Source organism: Parus major, chromosome 2 (genome assembly GCF_001522545.3).
Source record: "Parus major isolate Abel chromosome 2, Parus_major1.1, whole genome shotgun sequence".
In the NCBI taxonomy this organism is placed as follows: domain Eukaryota; kingdom Metazoa; phylum Chordata; class Aves; order Passeriformes; family Paridae; genus Parus; species Parus major.
The window spans coordinates 145,341,266-145,362,293 of NC_031769.1; the positions used below are offsets into that span (position 1 = coordinate 145,341,266).

Here is a 21,028-nt window from a genome sequence, read left to right on the forward strand (position 1 = left end):
TTGCAGGAGGCTTGAAGGAAGGTGGGAGAATTCTGTCTGAGGATGTTTTCCATGACTTGAACTTTCATTTTCCTTTTATTCAATTATGGAAAAAGCCCATATGAAAGCCTTTCACAGGGAGGAGGACATTTACAATTTTAGGTTGGTTGAAAGAAAGATCACCCTCATAGGATTCAATTCACTCTACATTTAGATCCCAAGACAAAGCAGAAAGTAGTGTCTGTGCCCTGAATCTTCCCTTCCTCAGGATTAAGAGGGAATGGAAGAGGAAGAACAGTGATATAATGTGATCCTGTCATCTGCTGAGGAAGCCAGAAGGGCTGAAGCACTTCCACTTTAAATCTGACACATTTTCACCCTGGATTTTGTTCCTGGAGCAGGACTATTTACTGTGACACTAGAATCTGACCTGAGCTGGGGAAAATAGGCAAATGGACTTGTTCCATCTCAAACAGAAGAGGTTTCCTAGAATGCTTCAAGAGAGCCCTATCTTGGAAAGACCTCAGTGTCTCTATCAACTATTAATTTCCATTTCAACAAAAAGAGAATCAAGCACATAGGTAGCTGTTCTGCTATGCTTCAAGAACAGCCAAGGTGTAACAGAGGAGCAGTGAAAAGTCCAGTTCCTTCATCTGTTTTTCCAGATGAACCACACTGGAAGACTTCTAAATAAATACCATGCAAAAGCAAAACCAAATCTAAAATTAAACAAAAATAGAAACTTGTTTCTTAACTATAACACCACCAACAGCTGGCTTCCTGATAAGGAGGCTTAAGAGGATTTCAGTATTTAACTATGATTTCCCTTTTTGCTGTTGTTTCTGTTTATACCTCCAAAAGTATGGCAACAGAGAAAACAGTTGTTCTAACACAGAGCTAATCTTTCTCTGTGTATGAATAATCTCACAGAACAGGAAGTGTAGAACACAAGACAGAAAACTAAAAAGGTTTCCAGAATATATCCAGCTTATGCTTTCAGCTGAGCTTTGACATGTCACCAGCAGAATGGATTAAATTTTTCAACACAAGCTCTAGAGAATCATTCCTTAAAATAGTTAGGGATGTTCAAACTGAAGGAGAAATTCAGCCAAGTAGCAGATCTGTTCCACTTCAAATTCTGTGCTTGCATATTCTCCACTGGAAAAATACAACCAAGATTTAACATCATACAGAAAATTTCTGGGATCATAGAACCATTAAATTTGGAAAATATTTCTAAGATCATCAAGTCCAACCATAAACCCAGCACCACCACTGTGCCCACTACTAAACCATGTTCTTAATTGTCATATCCACACATTTTTTGAATGTTTCAAATGATGGTTACTCCACTATTCCCCTGGACAGTCTGTTCCAGTCTTTGAGAACCCTTCCACTGAAGAAATGGTTGCCATTTCTGGGAGGACATATTAATACCAAAGCTCCACTGGCCATTTTAATGAGAGCTGTAAGTAGCAAAAAATTAGTATTTGACAACTGCCTCATGGCAATTCCTGTATTAAGAGCTTGATCTATTGAAATGTTCCAGTTACATTTCAGGAAGCTCTGTGACCTCATGCTTTTTGATAGTGAAATATCCTAATCTTAGCTTAGTTATTTTAATAAGAAGCAGTAAGTCCTGAAGAGCCTGTAAAAGAAATTAGATTTGTTAGAACAACTCTTTGTCTTCTGAGAACATCATGATGGAAAAAAAGCAACCTATGGGCACTAAGCCATATGCTGTGTCTCAATCTCCAATGTATGTCATCAGCAATGGGAAAAACATAAGGAAACTGTGATTCATATACCCCAGGGTACATGGTGGTAATCTAGAAAAGAGAAATGATTTACCAGCAGCAGCATTTCACATCAGGAGATCACACAGCTTTGCCTTTATGTCCATTTCACTCTGCACTTGGTTCTGTGCCTCACCATGGTGTTACACTTACCTGAGGTTAATTCCAGCATCATATCCTCGGCCTGACACCGCCCTGGCAGGTGCACAAGGACATCCAAGGCAATGCACAGCTCATTCTATTTGTATGAGCCAATACTGACCTCGTGTGGCTGCTGGCAAGGCCAAGATACTCATTCCTCAGACATCCCTTGGGACTGTCCACTGCCTGTAGGAATTAAGAATCCTCGTGATTTTTTAAAAGCATCCATTAATGATCTGAGGCTTGGGAAGCCAACATAAAAATAACAAAATCGTCTTTCCTGTTTTCCTTCTGAATATTTCCAGTGGCACAGGCTTTCCTGTTGTGCATGAAGTGAGTTTGCAGGTAATTTGGAACTGTTAATACCACCCCACTGGTTCACTGGTCGGTGGCATTTCAGCTGTGGAGGAAATGACATGGACATGCAGGTGCCAGCTCGGGCTCAGAATTTAATATTGAGAACAGGAGCAAATAGCCCTACAAAAGATCTTGCTTCTCAAAGCCATTCACAAGGAGATGAGGCAGGATGGAGTTACACAACTACAAAATGCTCTTGGGAATGTTTGTATCTTACCCAGACTGAACCAGACAGGGAGAGTCTGCAGTTACTATTACTGGTGATTTAAAATTACTTTCTTTTTGACTAGCTATGTCTCCCTGCCATGTACAGATTGCTTTTATGATTTATCAAAGCTTCTTAAGGATGCTCTTTCTGAGCTGCCTGCTGCTTCTTTACAGTTAGCACACTAGAGCACAGCTCTAGAGAGGCATTGCTGTATATGTCCCACTTTAAGATCAGACAGGGTAATCCATAAATAACTCTGCAGCTAAAAAGCTTGTGGCAGCTTTGGATTATACAACCAGGCAAGATGCATGTTTGTGGAAAGACTTTGTACTATTTAAAGTGAGAAAATTTTATGAATTTGATGTCCATGTCCATGTCCACCAAAATTATTTGAAACTTGGTAGAGAAATCACCATATCTGTATAAAACAAATTGATGGAGCATAGTCAGGGATTCCTGAACTAATCTATCCTACTGCACAGTGCAAGGCAGGCTTCTCTGTTACTATATATTTCTTTTCAGTCCGTGCAATGAACACCTCATGGTGCTTATGGAATGAATATATCCTAGATGCAGGTGCAAAAATTGCTACTACTTATTAATTAATGGGTGAATCTGAATGCAAAATGCAGAAGACATAATGAAAGGGAGAAAAGGCAATCAGTGATGAAAGACAGCATTTTCAGTCTGGGTGTTGGTTCTTATTTTCAATTCCATGGCTCAGGGAAGAAAAGCACAGGCCAAGTTTCATCTGTCTCTACATGTAGGCAATTTTGTATGAGTACAAAGCTATTAGTTGCCTACAGTAGAATTAACTGTAAATACAGTACAGAGTGCATGTACTCTGAGCTATACATACTCCTCTGTGTGCATGTGTGTGTGTCTGTGTGTGGCACAGGCTGTGTGAATGTATGTCTCACTCCTTTTCTCACTCAAATCAGAGAGGAAACCTCTTTGGAGAGCAAGAATACAAACTTGATCAAGCCAGTGTAAGCTCCCAGGAACCATTCAAGCTGAAGAACAGATTGCTAAAGCCACCAACCACCACTCTGTGCATATCAGTGTCTGACCAACGACACCCAGAAGGATGAAATGCAGAAAACCCACACTTACTCTTTTCTTCAGTAATTAACCCTCAATGCCTTTGCAATAATTAATTCAAAGTCCAGCAGACCAGTTTTGGCTTATTTGTTTGCTAATTGCAGTCTTAATTGTTTAAGCAGGTGCTTGGGTCTTCACTAATTCAGTCTCTTTGAATTTGCCTTCTGACTTTTAAAGTCAGCTGCTCATCACACTGGGTTCTATCATTGGGAACAGGCAGGGAACGAGGATATATTTGTGCAGGGAACAAGGATATATTTGTGCAGGAAACACTGGCTAGAGGAAGAGGAGGCAATAATTGGAATATAAATATTATGGGAAGGGACACAGGTTGCAGCTACAGGTATGGGTTACATCTGGAAGAACAGGACCAAAGACCAACATCCAAAGGCTAGAACCACAGGGAGCACACTGTGCTTCCAAGTGCTGGAGAGGCTTTAGACCAGATATGCTTTGGGCTATACAGAGTAATATTTTACCAGATTACCCACTTGTATTTAGCTCTCCAACCATAAAGGAAAGAAAACCAGACTGTCCCCAGGGTTGAAAATATTATAGAAGCTCATGTCACCAGTGCTCTACTTGATATTGTTCATGCCTGTCATGGAGATATTTGTGATTCTCCCAATTTCTCAAGGGCACATGTATCCTTTACTGTTGTACTCCCCTAAGAAATTATTCAAACTGAGCCTTTGTACCCTATTAGGTACCTGCCTATTGCCTTTGAAAAAATAGAGGCCTTCTGTAAAAGTGTTGCTCTTATGTTGCTTTATTGGTCTGGGAATCCCAAATAAAGCCTAAGCAGGAAGTGGACTGTGCCACAGATTTTTGGGAAAACACCTACTTCATTTTGGACAGCCATGACATCAAATCATGATGTTGTTTCTTCACCAGGAGTCCCCAGCACAAAATTAGATTCTGATGAAGATATAGTTTACCACATTACCACAATTAGATTCAGAAGAACAGTTATTTAGCAATTTTGTTTTTTAGCAATGCAGTAAAAATACCAGTTTGGGCCCCGCATCATGAAACGGGCACTGGTTTGATTTTGCTGCACAGTTGTGATGAGTCTCTCCTGGCATTGACCAGAGTACCTGCTTATCTGCTTATTCTGATTGCTGTGAGGGGCACTATGCCAAACCACAGAGAATATGCCAACTCCTGGATGTAATGTTTTGAGGATGGACAAGCAACTTGTTGGGATTAAAGTGAGGTCAATTCATTTTCTGCCTGTGAGAGCGGAATGTAATTATAATCAAAAGGAAAATTCATTTAACCAATGCACTAATTATGCCCTCTCTGCTGCTGGCCCCTTTGCCATTTGATATGATTGTGAAATGAGTTAGGGAAAAAACTATCTATACAGACACAGGCACAGCACCACAGCTGCTGCTGCCCGCTAATCAGTTTACAGCAGGAAGGCAGCAATGCCCTAAATTTTGTACTCCCTCCCTGGTTGCCTAAAGGCTTCCATCAACTTCTCAATGTATTTTTCTTTTGGAGTCTCTTGGGATGACACCTTTGAATAATTCTTTTTCCACAAGAATTGCCTGAAAGAGTGTAAAGCACTAGTTAGGACCAGGAAATTTCTGGAACAGGACTCTGCTTCACTTCCATCCTTTCCATTTCCCAGTTTAAGTACCATGGATTGTATCCCATCATATAACAACATCATCAACAATCTGTAAATATTTCTAGAGAAAAATTGAACAGAGAGGGATATATCCTTGATAGAAGGATAAACAGACACTTGTGTTGCTGATGTACAGCTGTGAGTAATTTTAACTACAGATGTATTTTTATGGAAACTGTGAGTTAAGACCAGAATTTATGGCTATAATCCCTGTCTGTCTGACTAGAGTAAAAGCAGAAATATCCTGTACTTGTTTGGTTAACTGGTATAGACATGGCCATAGAGTCATGAAGAAAATGCAAATCCCTCCAACCCCAGCCCACCAATTTCCATAACCTCCTGGTGACAGTTTGCAGCTGGGTGTAAGGAAGCTCACAAATAAAATATATGGGGCTAGAGGAACTCAAGTCCAAGTACGAATAACATTCCTGAAGCTCATTCTTAAAAACTGAACATAAAAGCACCTACAAAGTGTCCAGGAATTTTCTAATTGTCTGCCTTCAAGGTTTTGCTGTTTCAAGACCTTGTTTCAAGGTCTCATTCATTTCAATGGTCAAAAAGAGCTCCATGTTCAAGGCCTTTTTGACCATGAATATTTTACTTAATCATTATGTATTCATTAAGTCAAGAGATGGTTTTCATTCTTCAAACAGAAGGACATTCTGAAGCATAGAATCACAGAATATTTTGGGCTGGAAGGGACATTAAAAACATCTTGTTTCAATCTCCCTGCCATGGGTAGAGACACTTTCCACTAGACCTTGCTGCTCAAAGCCCCATCCAAACTGGCCTTGTACATTTCCAGAGATAAGGCACCAGCCACAGCCCTTCATAAAGCTCATCTATTTGCTTGTAATTGAGCATCTTTTACTCCACTTCTCTTTATCACTCTCATCATGTTTGCCATGGGCTACAGGCAAAAGGGGTTGGTGAATTTCCTATCAAGAACCACAGAAAATACAGACAAAAGGAAGCAAAGATTTTATTGACATTTCTTTACACAGAACACAAGCTACACAAAATGCCACGATAAAGCATATGTAGAAAAATAGTAGAATCATATTGGCACTGATGACTATTCATTATTATTATTATTATTATTATTATTGTTATTATTATTTTCTCATCATCATCTTATTATACAGGTTTCATCATAACCATAATAAATAAGCATTAAAATTTCACAGTGGCATTATAAGCTTTACATTCATGATCTTATTTATACAAGGGACCATGTCAGATTTCTTCAGCTTTTTTGTATGGTCATGATTCAAAGTAGTAGATTTAAAAATTAAAAGCCCTTTCCCTTAACCTATAAGGATCTGTCCACAGTAATCCATTGACTTGATCCCTTGGAGAGGTCTGCATTTGTCTTAAAAGACATTACTTTTAAAACACATTTGACCAACTGGAAAATTGGCCTTAAAAAGAACCCAGAACATTTGTTATCTTGTGGTAGTCTGACTTTGAGATGCCATGGATGCTGCTGGTTGCCATTTGTTAAGATCTTGTATCTGTGTAAAGCTCTTCACCAGGTCAATCCACTTGCAGATTTGGTCCATTACACCAACAGTGCCTTTGACCAGCATTTCTCAGGATCAGACCTTTAATAAAGACTTTGTGAATGCTGTTGAGTCTGAACCTTCATTCCAAGAAAATTGATTTGCATTTCTGTTTTCCCTAAAATATCACAGAATTGACTCAACTTCACATGTTTCCTCTTAGTGAGATTAGTTTTGGTTTTTTGATGTAAGTCTCACTTAAATCTTGACAGACGTAGTTAAAGAAAATTGAAGTGTGTGGCAGTTGACAAATGTTCATTAGGGAAAGGGAAGTAAATTAGACAGAGGCAGACAGAGCACGTGGTGTAAATCTTGCTGCCTTAAAAAAAATAAAATACAGATTTTCTAAGCTCTCAAACTCTAATTATTGCCTCTTCTATATGATTTGAAATAATTCTTGAGAAACATAACTGCCTCAATCAAATATAATAATGTCTCATTTAAAAGTCCAACCTCAAGTGTCACATGATGGAATCAGCTGTACTCATATTCAGACCACAGAAAGGGTTATAATTAAAAATACCATGGAGTACTCATCTGCAAAGTTCAGCCTCAATATCAAATTGCTGTATAAATTCAAATTTGCAGAATGTTGTAGTTACTGTTACATGCACCAGTTATATCATGCATATTGCTTGCCCTGAACAATCAGCCCCAAAGGAAGAACTTGGAGAAGGATATATCTTTGATGCTTTGCTTTGCAGCTCGGGTGCACAAATGTGGGCACGAATCCAATGCCAGTATTTTGCATCCATTTTGCAAGAGTACAAATGGTTATCAAGTTCAGGGGCCAACCTCTATATTTTGTATAGTTTTTTTATGACTAAAAATCCCATAAATTTGAAATGCCTCAAGTTGAAATTACTCATTTGAAACTCAGCCCAATAGTATTTGGCAGTTGCTTATCTGAAAAAAAAACTCAAAACATTTTATTTCTTTGTAGCATTGCCTTTGTTAACAAAAATTGGTAACAGTGTGCATACAGAAAACCACGTTCAGAGCTAATTATTTACAGGAAACAGTAGGGTTTAATTCCAAGAGGTATTTTCTTGATATTTAATTAAATAAGTAAAAGGTAACTCATTGAAACACAGGATAAGGATCTTCACAGAACTATGCTCCTGTCAGCTGAGGAACAATGAAGGTCCGATTTTAGGTGTCACCATTGAACTGGGAATTAATCCAGCAGTGTAAGATGTTCCATTTGAATAGATACCATAAAAATGTGGTTACTTTTGCTGCCATTGTTAGCTTTAACTATTAAAAAGTCAAAGTCTGATTTTAAGAGGTAAAATTTTAACACATTTTGAAGAGAGAGTCATTAAGGTTCACAATACTTAAACCAAGAATATGGTTCTAGTGTCAAAACCAGAGTAACTGTATTTGTACATTGCATACAGGGAAAAATAAGACATCAAAACCTGCCTAGAGATGTGTTTTGTTTGCAACACAAACTAGAATGCTTAATTTTAAGTGTCTGGATTTTCAGCATGACACAGAGGGCTAAGAAAGAGAACAAAATTCACCTACTTTCTTTATTGGCTAAATTAGACTCATCAACATAAACTTCCTTTAAAAAAGAAAGAAGATGTCCCAATAGACAAGTCATTCCTACTTAAGGCTTCTACTGTTCATTGAAGGTAATTCTGCACATAGAGAAAGTTTAATTTTCTGCTGTCTCAGATGCTGTGGCTAATTGTCTAAACATAATTGAAAGACAGAGATTTAAAATCAGATTTTTTTTAATTTTTTTAAAGGACTTGAGTATATTTTAGGGGAGTTATAAAAATGATTGATGCCAGAGTCTAAGACAATAATAAATAGATTAATTGTTCAAGTCCAAGAAAACAAGTTTTAAGTTAAACTGTTCCACTTTTAAGGAATCTTCTTAGAGACAAATCCAAGTAAAAAATTATCAACATAATTTTCAGTTTACTTCTGAACTTTGTGTTTTGAAATATGCTGATCTGTGTTTTGACCTGATACTTTTTCCTAAAATCCAGTAATATTCTGGAGTGATTTATTTTGATGAATTGGATAGGATTTTGGAAGGTTTTGATTTCTCTGTCATTACTGACATCTCTGTGGGGTATATTCCTGTCACATCCTAGACAGGAGAAGGGTTTATCTTTGCCTTCTCCTCAGTCTGTCAGAGCTAGATCTAGACTCTGACTCACCCGGAGACCCAAAAAGGAATGGGACAAAACATCAATGTATACTTTTTCTTGGCAAAACAGAAAAAATGAACATGCAATACTCTACAAATACTAGTGAGTTTTCAGTGGTGTGGGTTTTGCTTCCATTTGTAGTTGGAAAGGAATACCATGGCTTGTCTAGACTTCTTTCCTGATCTCCTTCATATTTCATAAGAAGATTTAACTGCAGAAAGAAGAAATAGCTAATTTCCCAAACTGGATGCATAGTCAAATATATAGAATGCTAAACTTAGTAAGAAGAGTGGCAAAGCTGATAAATCATTGATCTACCAGCTTAAAAATGAATGCTTGGTTGAAGAGGATGGATGTCAAGGAAAATTAAAAGATGGTGACAAGCTCCCTGTCTCAGGAGACAGGGCAGCTCAGTTTGACACATTGCATTGACCAGGAAAACCATGGGGGTGGTAGATAACACACATCAAACTCAGGAGTGTTGAGATAAGCTTAGTCAGCTAATGGTGTGCCAAGAGATTGACAAATCACTGCACAAAACAACCTCTCTCCAATGAGGAGGATGAAGGGATGAAGCCAAGAAATGGCTCCTTCACAGGGGCTCTGGAGGATAACCAAGATAAAAAGCAACAGGAACCTGAATGATCACCACCAGCTTCCCCCTGAGTATGGTGTGGTATGGTAAATATACACTGTGTATGGGAACACAGGTTCACCTCTTATGGAATAACACAGCTCCTATGGGAGAAGACATTTGCTGTGTACATGTGGATTTAGGGTATATATATCATATGGCAGAGGTGACATACAAGAACTATACTTTATATTAGCATTTTTGCTGAAAGTGATAACTCATTTTACATCAAAAATGTTCCCACTCAGCCTTTCCCATGCAGGTACCTGCATATTTTATAGTATCAGAAATGCCTTGGCCTCTTTGCACAGCTGGGAATGATGCACATAGTATTATCCTTATAAAAGTAGGAAAGACTAAGTGTCCTGGGGGCTGGGACAGGTACATTCCTAATAGCACTTATGCTTTCAGGAAGGAATGATAAACTTAAATTAGTTGCTTTAAATATTGGAGTTTTCAGCACCAAAAGCTCTTATACTTATTAGTGTAACCCCATTTCCAGGATGCATAAAAAAGCTAGGCCATCACAATATTCCAACCATCCACTCCAAAATAAAAGAGAATTACTGAAGACTGGACTTTTTTGTGGAGAAGGGGTCTTTTTTTGTTCCTCTGGATAAGTTGTTTGTGTTTGTAGCTGATACCTTTCAAAGACTGAAAGGCATGATGGATTGAGTAAGAGTTCACTGTATCACAGTTTCATATTTGAAGAGGCAGAAGATACTTGAAGACATGAAGTTCCATACAATTAATATATAGACATTGGACTCATGGAACATATACACACGTGTGCAAATCTATTTCAGACAGATATGGTTAGGTTGCTACTCAGATGAGAGCATCTTGCAGCACTTTGGATGAAAGTGGAGAATTGAATTTTCAAAAGCAGAGAAATCAAGTCTCAAGGTTGTAGCAGAAGTTAATTTAGTCTGACCTTTTGCATAAGAAGAGTTTATACATATTTATTCTTTATGCTTTTATCCTATGAGGGGAATGCCTGGCTCATCTGCATTTAAAGCATTCTAACTGTTAAACACTGATTAAACTGTTCTCATAAGCATTTCTATTCAGTGCATGGATTTCTCTTGGGCAAGTGCAGATGTATTATACAGTCTTCCTAAATTAGAGAAGAAACAGCAGCCACTCTGGTCACATTAGGCTTCCTCACTATCTGTGCCCAAAGTAAAGATTCATTCACAGGGGGCTGGAAGATTCCAGTTGTGGCACCAGGAGAACAGCTCCAGCTGTTTGGATAGAGCATCAGACAGGGAGAGGATGTGATGAGTGCCAGCAGTCAGAGGCTCTCCTGAGCAGGAAAAAGGCTCCAGTCTGCAGCAGAGCTACCATCCAATGAAGCTGGCCAGATCCTGGTGCCTCTTAAACCCAGTTCAGCAATGAGAGACTGGATGGAGCCCAATAAAAGATCACCAAGATGGTGAGGGGTCTGAGCACACATCTTCTGAGGGCAGACTGAGTTAGGCTTGTCTAGCCTGGCACAAAAGACACCAAGTGACAAAGAGCTGTCTGAAAGCATGGAAAAGGAAGTTGTAATTGTACCAGAAGCAAGATCAACCCCATGGAATAAAAGGTGGGATAAAAAAATGTAACAGAAAGAAGCTGCAGCTCAGAAAGTTTAAATTGGATTTTTAAAATTTTGTTGTTGTTTGCTTGGTTGTTTTCCCTGGGAGTGATATAGAGCAGCTGAGAAGGTATTCCAGAGTAGCTGTAGTAAATCCATCACCAGATGTTTTCAATATCCAGCAAGACAAATATATATCTGACCTTACCAGGAGGCTCAGGTTAATCCTGCTTTGAACAGGAATTATACAGGGACACTTCCAGCTGTTCCCTCTGAAACAAAACATTCTGTTGTCTGTAACATGTCTGGATAGGTGCATAGCAGTCTTCATAAAGGGCTGAGAAAACTGGAATGAATGTGTGAGCACGATGTGCCTCTCCTGGATAAATGGGATGGCAGTGCTGGATACATTTGTGAATCCCTGTCTGCACTGACTTCACAGAATATGGAGGAGATGCAGTCAGGTCATGGAAAGGTGACCAAGCAAATATGGGAATGTCTGGACAAAGCAGAACAGTAGTTTAGGGCAATTTAGGCATCTAAAAGGAGCAGCAAATTAAGGGAACCATGAACAGAGCCAGGGGCACGATCTTGCTGTGGTTATGTTTGACCCAAAAGGCAAAACAAAACCAGAGTGAACTGTAGCTAAACAAGCTCCCCACTATGAATTTCATTGCTCCAAACATTAATGGTCTAATTTTTAATTCAGTGATTATTTGTCCTGAGACTGTGCTGCTACAGCCATAAAACAACTGCATTAAAGAAGATGAACACTAACTCCAAGAGACCTGTATTTATACTGGTTTATAAATTGAAAACAATTCAGTGATTAAATAAACATTGAAAATTTGGTGGAGGGGGTAAATTTAGCTAGAATCTTTCAATTAGATAACATTAACTATCAAAATTGCTGAGCATATGTATTAAAAAAAACAAAACACTCCTTAAGAGTTCTCTATGGACATGACCTTTAGCATCTAAATAACCAGCTGGAGTGAAATATGTTAGGCTGTTCTGTTGATAATTTATAAATGGAAATTTAAGTCCACAAAGAAAATAATCATTCAGCTAGGCTGACACATATTGGCATGCTGAGACTGCCTCAGAAATCCTCCATGACTATTCATTACACATTAAATTTCATGGAATATTTGCATAAGCCTTCACAAGAGTCTAACCCTGTTATTAGAAGTTCTCATCTATCTCCTTCATCACCACTCAGCTGTTTTCAGTGCAGAGGTAGAAAGCAAGAGAACTTTTTTTAAATTTTTAACATGCAAAAGCACCAAAGAAAGCTAAAAATTCTAATGAAAACTTGCTTGAATTCCCAATTTTCATGTGATAGCTTTCTCTCTCAAGTGTGACTTTTTTCTGGCAAGGGAACAGTGAAGAGGATTGGTCAGAGGATATTTCTGAAATGCTTTGAAGTAAAAGAGTGCTCAGAATTTGTGTAGGTAATTCTAAAGCTCTGTGCTAAGGTTTCAAGTCTTTAGAAAATTATCCTTTACAGCTAAAAAAATTCAGTTTCCTCTATTGTCAGTGATTTTGAAAACAAATTTTGAATTTCATTAAAGAGAAAATGAACATTCATTGGAGGCTGGAAAAAGACCCATTTCTGCCAGATTTTAAAGGAGCCTTATTCATGTGTTCAATGTTTGTTTTTGGTCAAGGTGTGCAGTCAAAACCTGCACCCAAGTATCAAAAACTGAAGATGTAATTCAGTCCACAAATTCCAAGCCCCCAGTTTCTGTCTATGTCTTAGACACTCATAAAGTGAGCATTATAATAAGTTCCCTGGACAAGGAACAGAGGTAAATAACCCTGAATATCACCAAAGCAGAAAACAGGATCACTCTCAGTAGTACCTACCTCTCTTCACGGATTACAGACAGAAATTAAGATTTTATTTTAGTAGAACAAATTCATTTTGCAACAAATATTTAAGTACAAATCAGGTGATGAAATTAAATAGGACAAATTGTAGAATTCTCCAAAAAGAGAAAATTCCAGAGGATCCAGGAGACTAGATTCTCATTTTCTAGGAGATTTATAACCAGCTCCTTGAAAATCCTCAGCCCAGATGCAGAAAGAACTCACTCTTCTGTCCCTCATCTACACACATTTAGTCAATATTGTAATTTTACTCCATCTATACTTTAAAAATAAAAAATCAATTTCAGAAGATATTAAATTCTTTTAAAAGTGTGGAGCAATGGGCTCTAGAACACCCAGAATATTGGAGAAAAAGAAATCCAGCTATTAATAAAGACATGATAATAGAATTCTAGATATCCACTGAATTGTTATAACTGCACTGTTTTCAAGTTCTTCAAATCTTTTAAAACAGTTAATGTCTTAAATGTAAGAGTCTGCTTCAGGAATTTGTTGTCTTTCTTCCATCCCTCTATCTTTGACTCTGTCTTTCAAAGCCTTGAGATCTGGCTCTGCTCCTCTTTTTCTGCACGTGGGCCATCACCTTTCCTTCCAGAGAACTTGCTCATTTGGGCAAGAACTTCTGACCCTGGAAAACCTCAACAGCCAAATGCACTTTGCCTGGTGGAGATCCTCCTTGTTAGTTTTAAGCTTTGCAGATGCTAAAAAAAAACCTTGGAATGCTGGCTTTGTTTTTTACTTTACTACAGAATCCCTCAGAACTGAAGGGAGCTTCACTTCAAATACAGCTGATACTAATATTGACAAGCTACAAAAAAAGCCCAGGTTTTCCCCTCCTCTGTACAAAGTCTTGAAAAACTCTTTTATCCTCTATGAATGTGAGAGCTTCACTGAAGAGTTTAAGCCCTGCCCCTACAGAAAGAGGAAGCCAAAGGTGAGGTGTGCAGATTGCAGGGAAAATCCTTGCAGAAATACTGCAAATGTACTTAAATGAATTTGAAAAAGATTAATGTGAAAAGACAATATATTGAAATTCCAAAGGTTGTGACAGAAACAAAGATGCTAACTGTGCACTGACCTTGCTAACTTTTATGAAGGTAATTCTTGCTGTATATTTCTTTCCATGTAAATACAAATCTGAAAATAAGTCCATGCTGATTACTATTCTCTGATGAAGTCAAAAAACATAGATATTATTTGTATTATAATGAAAATGTAGGTTTTTTTGCAGTATAATCTACACAGTTGAGTACATTTTTAGTATTGAGGGGCAACATCCCATTTAAAAGAATAAAAGAAGAAGAAGTGAGGGAGGCTATTCTGAGAAACTTAAGATGGAAGCTCAACTAGACCACTACTGCCAATATATCCCACAATGTTCTGCCAGTAAAAGGAAGATAAAATCTGTCTTAGCATTTAACAGGAATGAAGCTTCCCAGATTTTTCTGAGGTTCCACAGGAGCTTTCTTCCATTCCCCACAAGATGTAAGTTAGGTGGACCTGATCCAAGTCTACAAACAATCCAACTCCAAGTCTGAAATCAGACTGAGCCATCAAAGAATTCTGTATGGATAGGAACTCTGACACCTTTAGGTATATTAACCCATCAGTCAGAGCACTGATAGGAGTACAGAATGTCAAAGTGAACATATGGAAAAGCACACAGCTCCTGCAGCAATGCAGAGACCTTTTCCTGTGTCCATTCTCTCAGGGTGATGCAAACAGAGGGCTGGGAATGCTGTCCAATGCACAAGGCAAGGCAAGGACATCCCATCTGAGTGTAAGAACAGCTACACTGGTTTGTTGTCAGACCCAGGACTCTGAAAGTTGGTGTGTGACACCTGGAAAGAAGCAAACTTCCTTGTACAGACTGTGTACACACACAGAGCAGGCATGTACACAGGTGTGAAGTCACTTCTTTCTAAATGGTTTTCAGAATTTCAGTTTGCAGATTACTGAGCGTTTTCTACAAGTGGACCAGACCCTCATATAGCACACTTTTGTTGTTGTTTACAGTTAGAGATTGATTTCTTTCCTGGTTTTCCTTATAGAAGTACTAGTCCTGGCTCAAGAGTTCTGCACTGTCTAACAGCTCGACCTCCATGTCCCATTGTATTTAAAATTCTCTAAACAATTTATTGAGGAAGAAGTAAGTTGTGGTATGTCAGTGCAGCTGGAACTAGACTGCTGAGGCCAAAAAGTGAGAAAGAATTCCCAAGCCAGAGGTGGAAACCATAGGTTTTTTGATAGAATTCATTTGTTAACTGGGTAAAACTGACTGTTAACATTTAACAGTCAATCTATAAGGAGGGAAGAAGAAAAGAGAGAGAGAAACACAATAGTATCTACCTATTTAATTCAAGTACTGAGGTATTAAGAGAATTGTCAACATTGAATCACACCATGGAATTGTTCCCATATGATTTCTGCCTCTATGATTGCACAAGATTTTTATGTGTAATACTCCTTTTCAGGTGGTTTAATCTCACCCTTTGGTATATACCTTCTTTCTCTTTCCTGTTTTGAAAACATGCATTAGTTATCAAGCCAGCCTTTTTCCTTTACCAGCATTTGCCAGTCTGCAAAAACTGTTTTCTTGAACTCATTTTGTGTAAGTTTTTCACTTTTTTTTTCTTTTGAGAAAAAATTAGTTTTACTTTTTGCAAGTACAAATGTTTCCCTTTGGTTGTGGTTTTTTTTTTGTTTGTTTTCATTTTGTATTTTATTTCACAAATCTGCAACATCTTGATCTTACTTCACTGGTAGGAGTCTTGACACCTAAACCCAACTTTGTGATTTTTTTACAGTCACTGCTAGAAGATATAGAGACTTTTCATTTGTATTTTTAAACAAATTGTATTTGCATTAAAAATTGCCTGACTTCCAAACAAAAATAATTGTGAAGAATTATTCACTTTCTTTTATCTAAAAAACTCCTGTGACATTGAAAAGTTTTCAAAATGTTATGAAAATGTGCATAAAGTTATTGAAATTTGTCACTTTAGACATTTAGCATTTAGAGAGTATTGCAGAGGATCTTAAGACATCTTTATATTTTTAAAAACTTTCCACAATCCTTACCATTCTGTATCTCTATCCTTTTTTGTTTTTGTTTTTTTCAAATGTCTGGGGTTTTCAAGGGTATAACTGGATAGATTTTGAATTCTGTATCAGTGAAATTTTTTTTTTTAAAAAAAATTTGGGACAAATGGACTTAGATTCAAATGTAAACGTAAAAATTGTTCCTTTAAGGTTATAACAAAGACATCCTCTATAAATGTAAACAGAAGAAATATTAACAGATGCCACTGATATTTTACAAGTAATCCAGTGTAGTCCTCTTTTTTTGGCAGCTTCTAACTTGAATGAATTTCTTCCCAAACTAGAGCTGGGGTTTCTTTTTGAAGACAAATATCAATATTTGTTCATTGTATGTAAAATATTTTACTCCTTTCCATTATTTGAGTGTACAATTTGTATGTTACAAATTATTACCAGTATGGAGCCATCCAAATATTTTCTTCCAACAAACAGAAATACTGAATCTTTCATGTATGGTTTTCAGACTTCTCAGTTCATCACAAAGAAGGTTTTAACCTGAGTTCACATACACTTGTTTCCTTGTGTGTTAACTACCCCAGAAGAGCTACAAATGTAGAGGTTCATTAATACATAAATAAGCAGTAAATCAAAGACAGACAAGTTCCTGGTTTAATATTCAGGAGAAATGGGAATTATATTGGTCCAATCACATTTAGAGAATTAACCTCCTTATTCTGATTCTGTACTTCACAAGTGGCTCATGTCTTTATGTGGACAATAAACATTGAAACTGAAGAGGAATATTTATTTCTTCCAAAAGCACCAATACTTGGAAGCTTGAATGCCTTAAAGCCATAGCACTTTGTTCTCTGAAAGAGAAATGGAAATGGAAAGTTTGAAAGTCCCACCTGATCTCATTTCTAACACTGCACTCCTTTGGCTAAGGGAGTCTCCTCCACTCAAAGGAAAGGTTGGCCTCTGTTACCCCATACTTCAGGCACTATTTGAAGTAGTTGAGTCCTGCCACGAGGAAAAACTTCTCCAGGAAAAGTTCAGAGTCCAGCACGGCAATGTGGGCGGCCCGGCCTATCAACGTGTTGGCGGTGTTAGGCAGAGAATGGAACACGTTGTGTCTGATCAAAGTGCAGTCCTTGGCCCCAATCAAAGGCTGGAGCAGGTTGTTGATCATTTCTGCATAAACAGGACCTGAAAAAGAGTTGAGATCTCACACCTACACGCCAAAGCTCCCAGGTCATCTCCTTTCTTCCAGTATAAATGAATTACAGTCATGGTGAGAGGGAAAATGGAAGTAAGGCCAAAATGAATGTAAGAGACAGCAGTCCAGTTCAAAGATTTGCCTGGTGCCAGAGTGATGTTCATCTAATGGAGGCACTGGGCACAAGGAGGGATCTGCTGAAGCTTCTTAGCATGAGGCCTGGGACATCCTCAGCCCTTCCTCTGTCAGTGAAGAAAATGCTAGTTTTTCTTTTAGGGGAGTGGGGTTGGATTCACATTGCCTATGAATTCAAATGTGACAGGATCTGGCAGGACACAAGTCCATTTGTGCTTCTCTGAGGATTCTAGTGCAGGAGAGGCATCATGTAGAGATAGCTGAGGTGTTTATAGGGGCAGAAAGAATGGCTCAGGAAATATTTACAGATAAATTATTTAATGTATTGATAAATGTACTGAGCTGGCTCCTGCTAGGTCAAACATGTCCCTGAGGAACAACCACTGTAGGTGAATTGAAGAATTTCCTCCTAATTCATGTCTGAGTTGGGATAGAAAGAGATGTCATTTAAGGAAGAGATGTGAAGGGAACCATGCTGATTATTGGGCCTGTGTGTCTCTTTCTGCTTCCAAAAGTATCTCCATTTCTAGGTAATCACATGTGTGAAAAGGGGATGAAATTGCACTGAACATTATTCCTGGATGTGGTATCAAACTGAAGCCATAAAAAATGTTATAAATGAAGAAAACTGCTAATAACAAAAGAAATACACACAGCCTGAGCTCATAGGAGGGCCTCTGGTGATGTGAGCCCTGATGTGCTTTACAAATTTTTATTACAAGACAAAATGATTTTAGATCTGTCCATTAAATTATACTACAATCATTCAAACACTATTGGAAACAAAGGGAAAACCCCCTTACTTTGGATGTGTTGAGAAAGATTCCATTATGTGTAAAAAAAGGAGAGACAATACAAGTAAATCATTAGACTACAGAAAAACATTGTCAAGAGCTAGTTCTATTATCACTTAAAAAAAAATAAAATTAGAGGGAAGGGGAGGAAGTAGTAAAAAAGCTTTGATTATGACCTGATTGAAATTTGTTTTCATCAGGCAAAGAGCTTCTCAAAAAGCTTCTTTTATTGATTTCAGTAATTTCCTGTGGGAAGTGAACACTTTCCTCCTTATCAAATAAACATTTGAGTTTTCATCATGTTGATGAAAAACCCTTCTAATGTAATGACCTCAGTTGCACAGAAATGCAATTCTTCCACAGCCTTGGGAATATATAAAGGATCTTAAACATACCTGTGTGTCTGTCCTTAAGTGCATTTTTGCACATTTCTATTCTTGCTGAATGAAAAGGTACGTATCTGTCTTGGGGTGAGGCCACTAACACAACGTTTTTAAAATACTGAAGACCTGTGGCAAACATATGAAGTAAAATAATCCGAATTAAGCACAAAGACAAAAATTAATACAGTGTCAGCATGACTATTTCATTTTTAAAGGCTTTTGAAAATCTACAGTGCAAAATAGATGATAATTATTAAAATATGCAACACAATAGTAGAAAGATTCATAACAGCTTAAACACATTTCTGTTGCTTCTGTGAACTTATCAACATTCACACGGGTTAATTTTATGTCAACAGGGGAAAGTAAGAACTGTCTGTAAAAAAAATGCTTTTATTAAAACCTTATTCTTGAAAAAAAAAAAACAAAAACTTTATTACAACCTTATTGTTGCAAATATTTCTACCTTTTAACAGGATCAAGTTCAAAAATAACACAAAAAATTATTAAAAATAACGTAGAGATAAGGAGAAGGAATTGCTATAATATCATACTGTTACAGTGGTGTAGAGTCAGTGCTAAGGTCCATCCAGTCCCTGCATGGAGCAGTCATTTGACAAATCCACACTTCTGGTATATCAGCTAAAATCCCAAATCCTCCCTCTTCCTTGGAGTTAATGGGGCCACTGATGAGCTCCTGCTGTTTGACCTGTCTGTGTTCTCTTGAGTACACTTTTACCCATATTTAACAGAAAAGTGAGAAAATAGACACTGATGATGTAACCTACATGAGCAGAGAATATCCCGAACACAGAAGAGCTGTGAGTTCATCCTTCATCTTTCCCTCCCTCTTATGGGAAAGTGGTCCAGAACCAGAGCCAGGTTGGATGGGGTTTTAGCTACCTGGTCTAGTGGAAGGTCCCTGCCTGTTCCAGGGGGATCAGAACCAGATGAACTTGAAGGAACATCCATGCCTCTATGATTCCACAACTATGATTTCTAGACTTTCATGGAAAATCTGACCATCAGCACCACAGTGAAAAGTCCTTCTGGCTGCCTTTCCAAAACCTGACTCAAGGTGTTATTCATTTTCTCTTTTGCTGTCAAACCAACTGAGTTTGCAACTTTGATCTGAAGTCAAAGGTAGGAGAAGCCCCAGTGGATGTTAGGCACAACACTGCTTTTGGCATTTCTCCTTCTGTAGGTTCTCCCCACCTCTTTTGGGAGAAGGGTGCCAGAGTAGGGACATCTCTGTATTGAATCAGTAATGCCAGCTCATACCTTCACATATGGACATATCTCCATCTTTGGATATTTTGCCTAAGCATCTACCCAGATGATTCTGACTTTACAGACAACTCTCTCCACATTTAAATTTCTGCTTTCTCCATTTTCAGGGACAACACCTGCATGTATAGCTTCTTATATCTCCAGCCTACCAAGCTAACAAGAAGCAAATCACTTTGACTCACTACACATGTTTGGGAATTCATTGCTTTGGAAGTTAAAATATGAGCTTTTTTTGTAGACCCAATTTCATTTTAACTTGACAGTAGTAAAGTAGTCATCAACTGTATTCTGTGGAAATAAGAACTAGGGAATCAAAGGGAAAATTCCAATAACACCAATTTAAGTCAGCTTCCTGTCATTGATTGAGTTATGTAGTCTTATTTGTAAGATTTAGATGTTCTATTCATATTAACATAGTCTTTGTTTCCTATTAGCAGCATACAAAAGTATAAGAAGAATTAAATATCAGGTAGTGACCTTGTCACTACATACTAGCACCAGTTTGCTCACACACAATATTAAAAGTAACTCTTAAAATAAAACAACTACTTCAACAGAAGGATCATGCTTGCTTTCTTGTCTTAAGAAAAGCCTGATTTATTTAATTTATTCATGACAGACTAAAGGAAAGGAAAAACTATTCTCTATTCAGACATAATTTTTCTAGTGTGAGGCCATACATCTCTCTCTGTAGTACAGAATTGTCAGAACAGACATGAATAAAATTTGCTCTTCATCACACAGAGTCATATTTCCTATAGACAAGAGATGTTAAACTTACAAAAAAATAATAAAAAAGGAAAAATGGTTTTCTTCTCATAGCATAAATTAAGCAATGATGGCCTGTCAAGAATGATGTTTCTTGCCTGCAGAATATAAACTTAGGTGCATGTTTACTGCACCACAAAGGTCTTATTTAATGCTAACACTTTGGCAAAGACATTACCTGATAACTTCCACAGGAAAAATGCACATATTAAATTGATACTAGTTTTTAGACAGGGTAGCCCTTCTAAAAAGCCTATTTAAAGAAAATTCATTGACAAAATGCAGATTTCCTTTACTCCCTGCAGAATAGCCCAAACCAGCACAAGCCAATGGAACAGCCCTTGGT

General features: G+C 37.7%; 1 protein-coding gene across 3 annotated transcripts in view; it reads right to left on the minus strand.

The window, feature by feature from the left end:
* Positions 1 to 6,176: 6,176 nt before the first annotated feature.
* Positions 6,177 to 21,028, minus strand: part of FAM135B (family with sequence similarity 135 member B) — a 194,965-nt gene continuing 180,113 nt past the window's right edge. For all 3 annotated transcript variants that reach the window (XM_015619862.1, XM_015619857.1, XM_033512463.1), the window contains 2 exons: positions 18,637 to 18,750; positions 6,177 to 17,302 (listed from right to left, as the gene is read on the minus strand). In XM_015619862.1, coding sequence (XP_015475348.1) covers positions 17,097 to 17,302; positions 18,637 to 18,750 — 320 coding nt within the window. In that variant the 3' untranslated portion in view covers positions 6,177 to 17,096. The remainder of the gene's footprint in view (positions 17,303 to 18,636; positions 18,751 to 21,028) is intronic.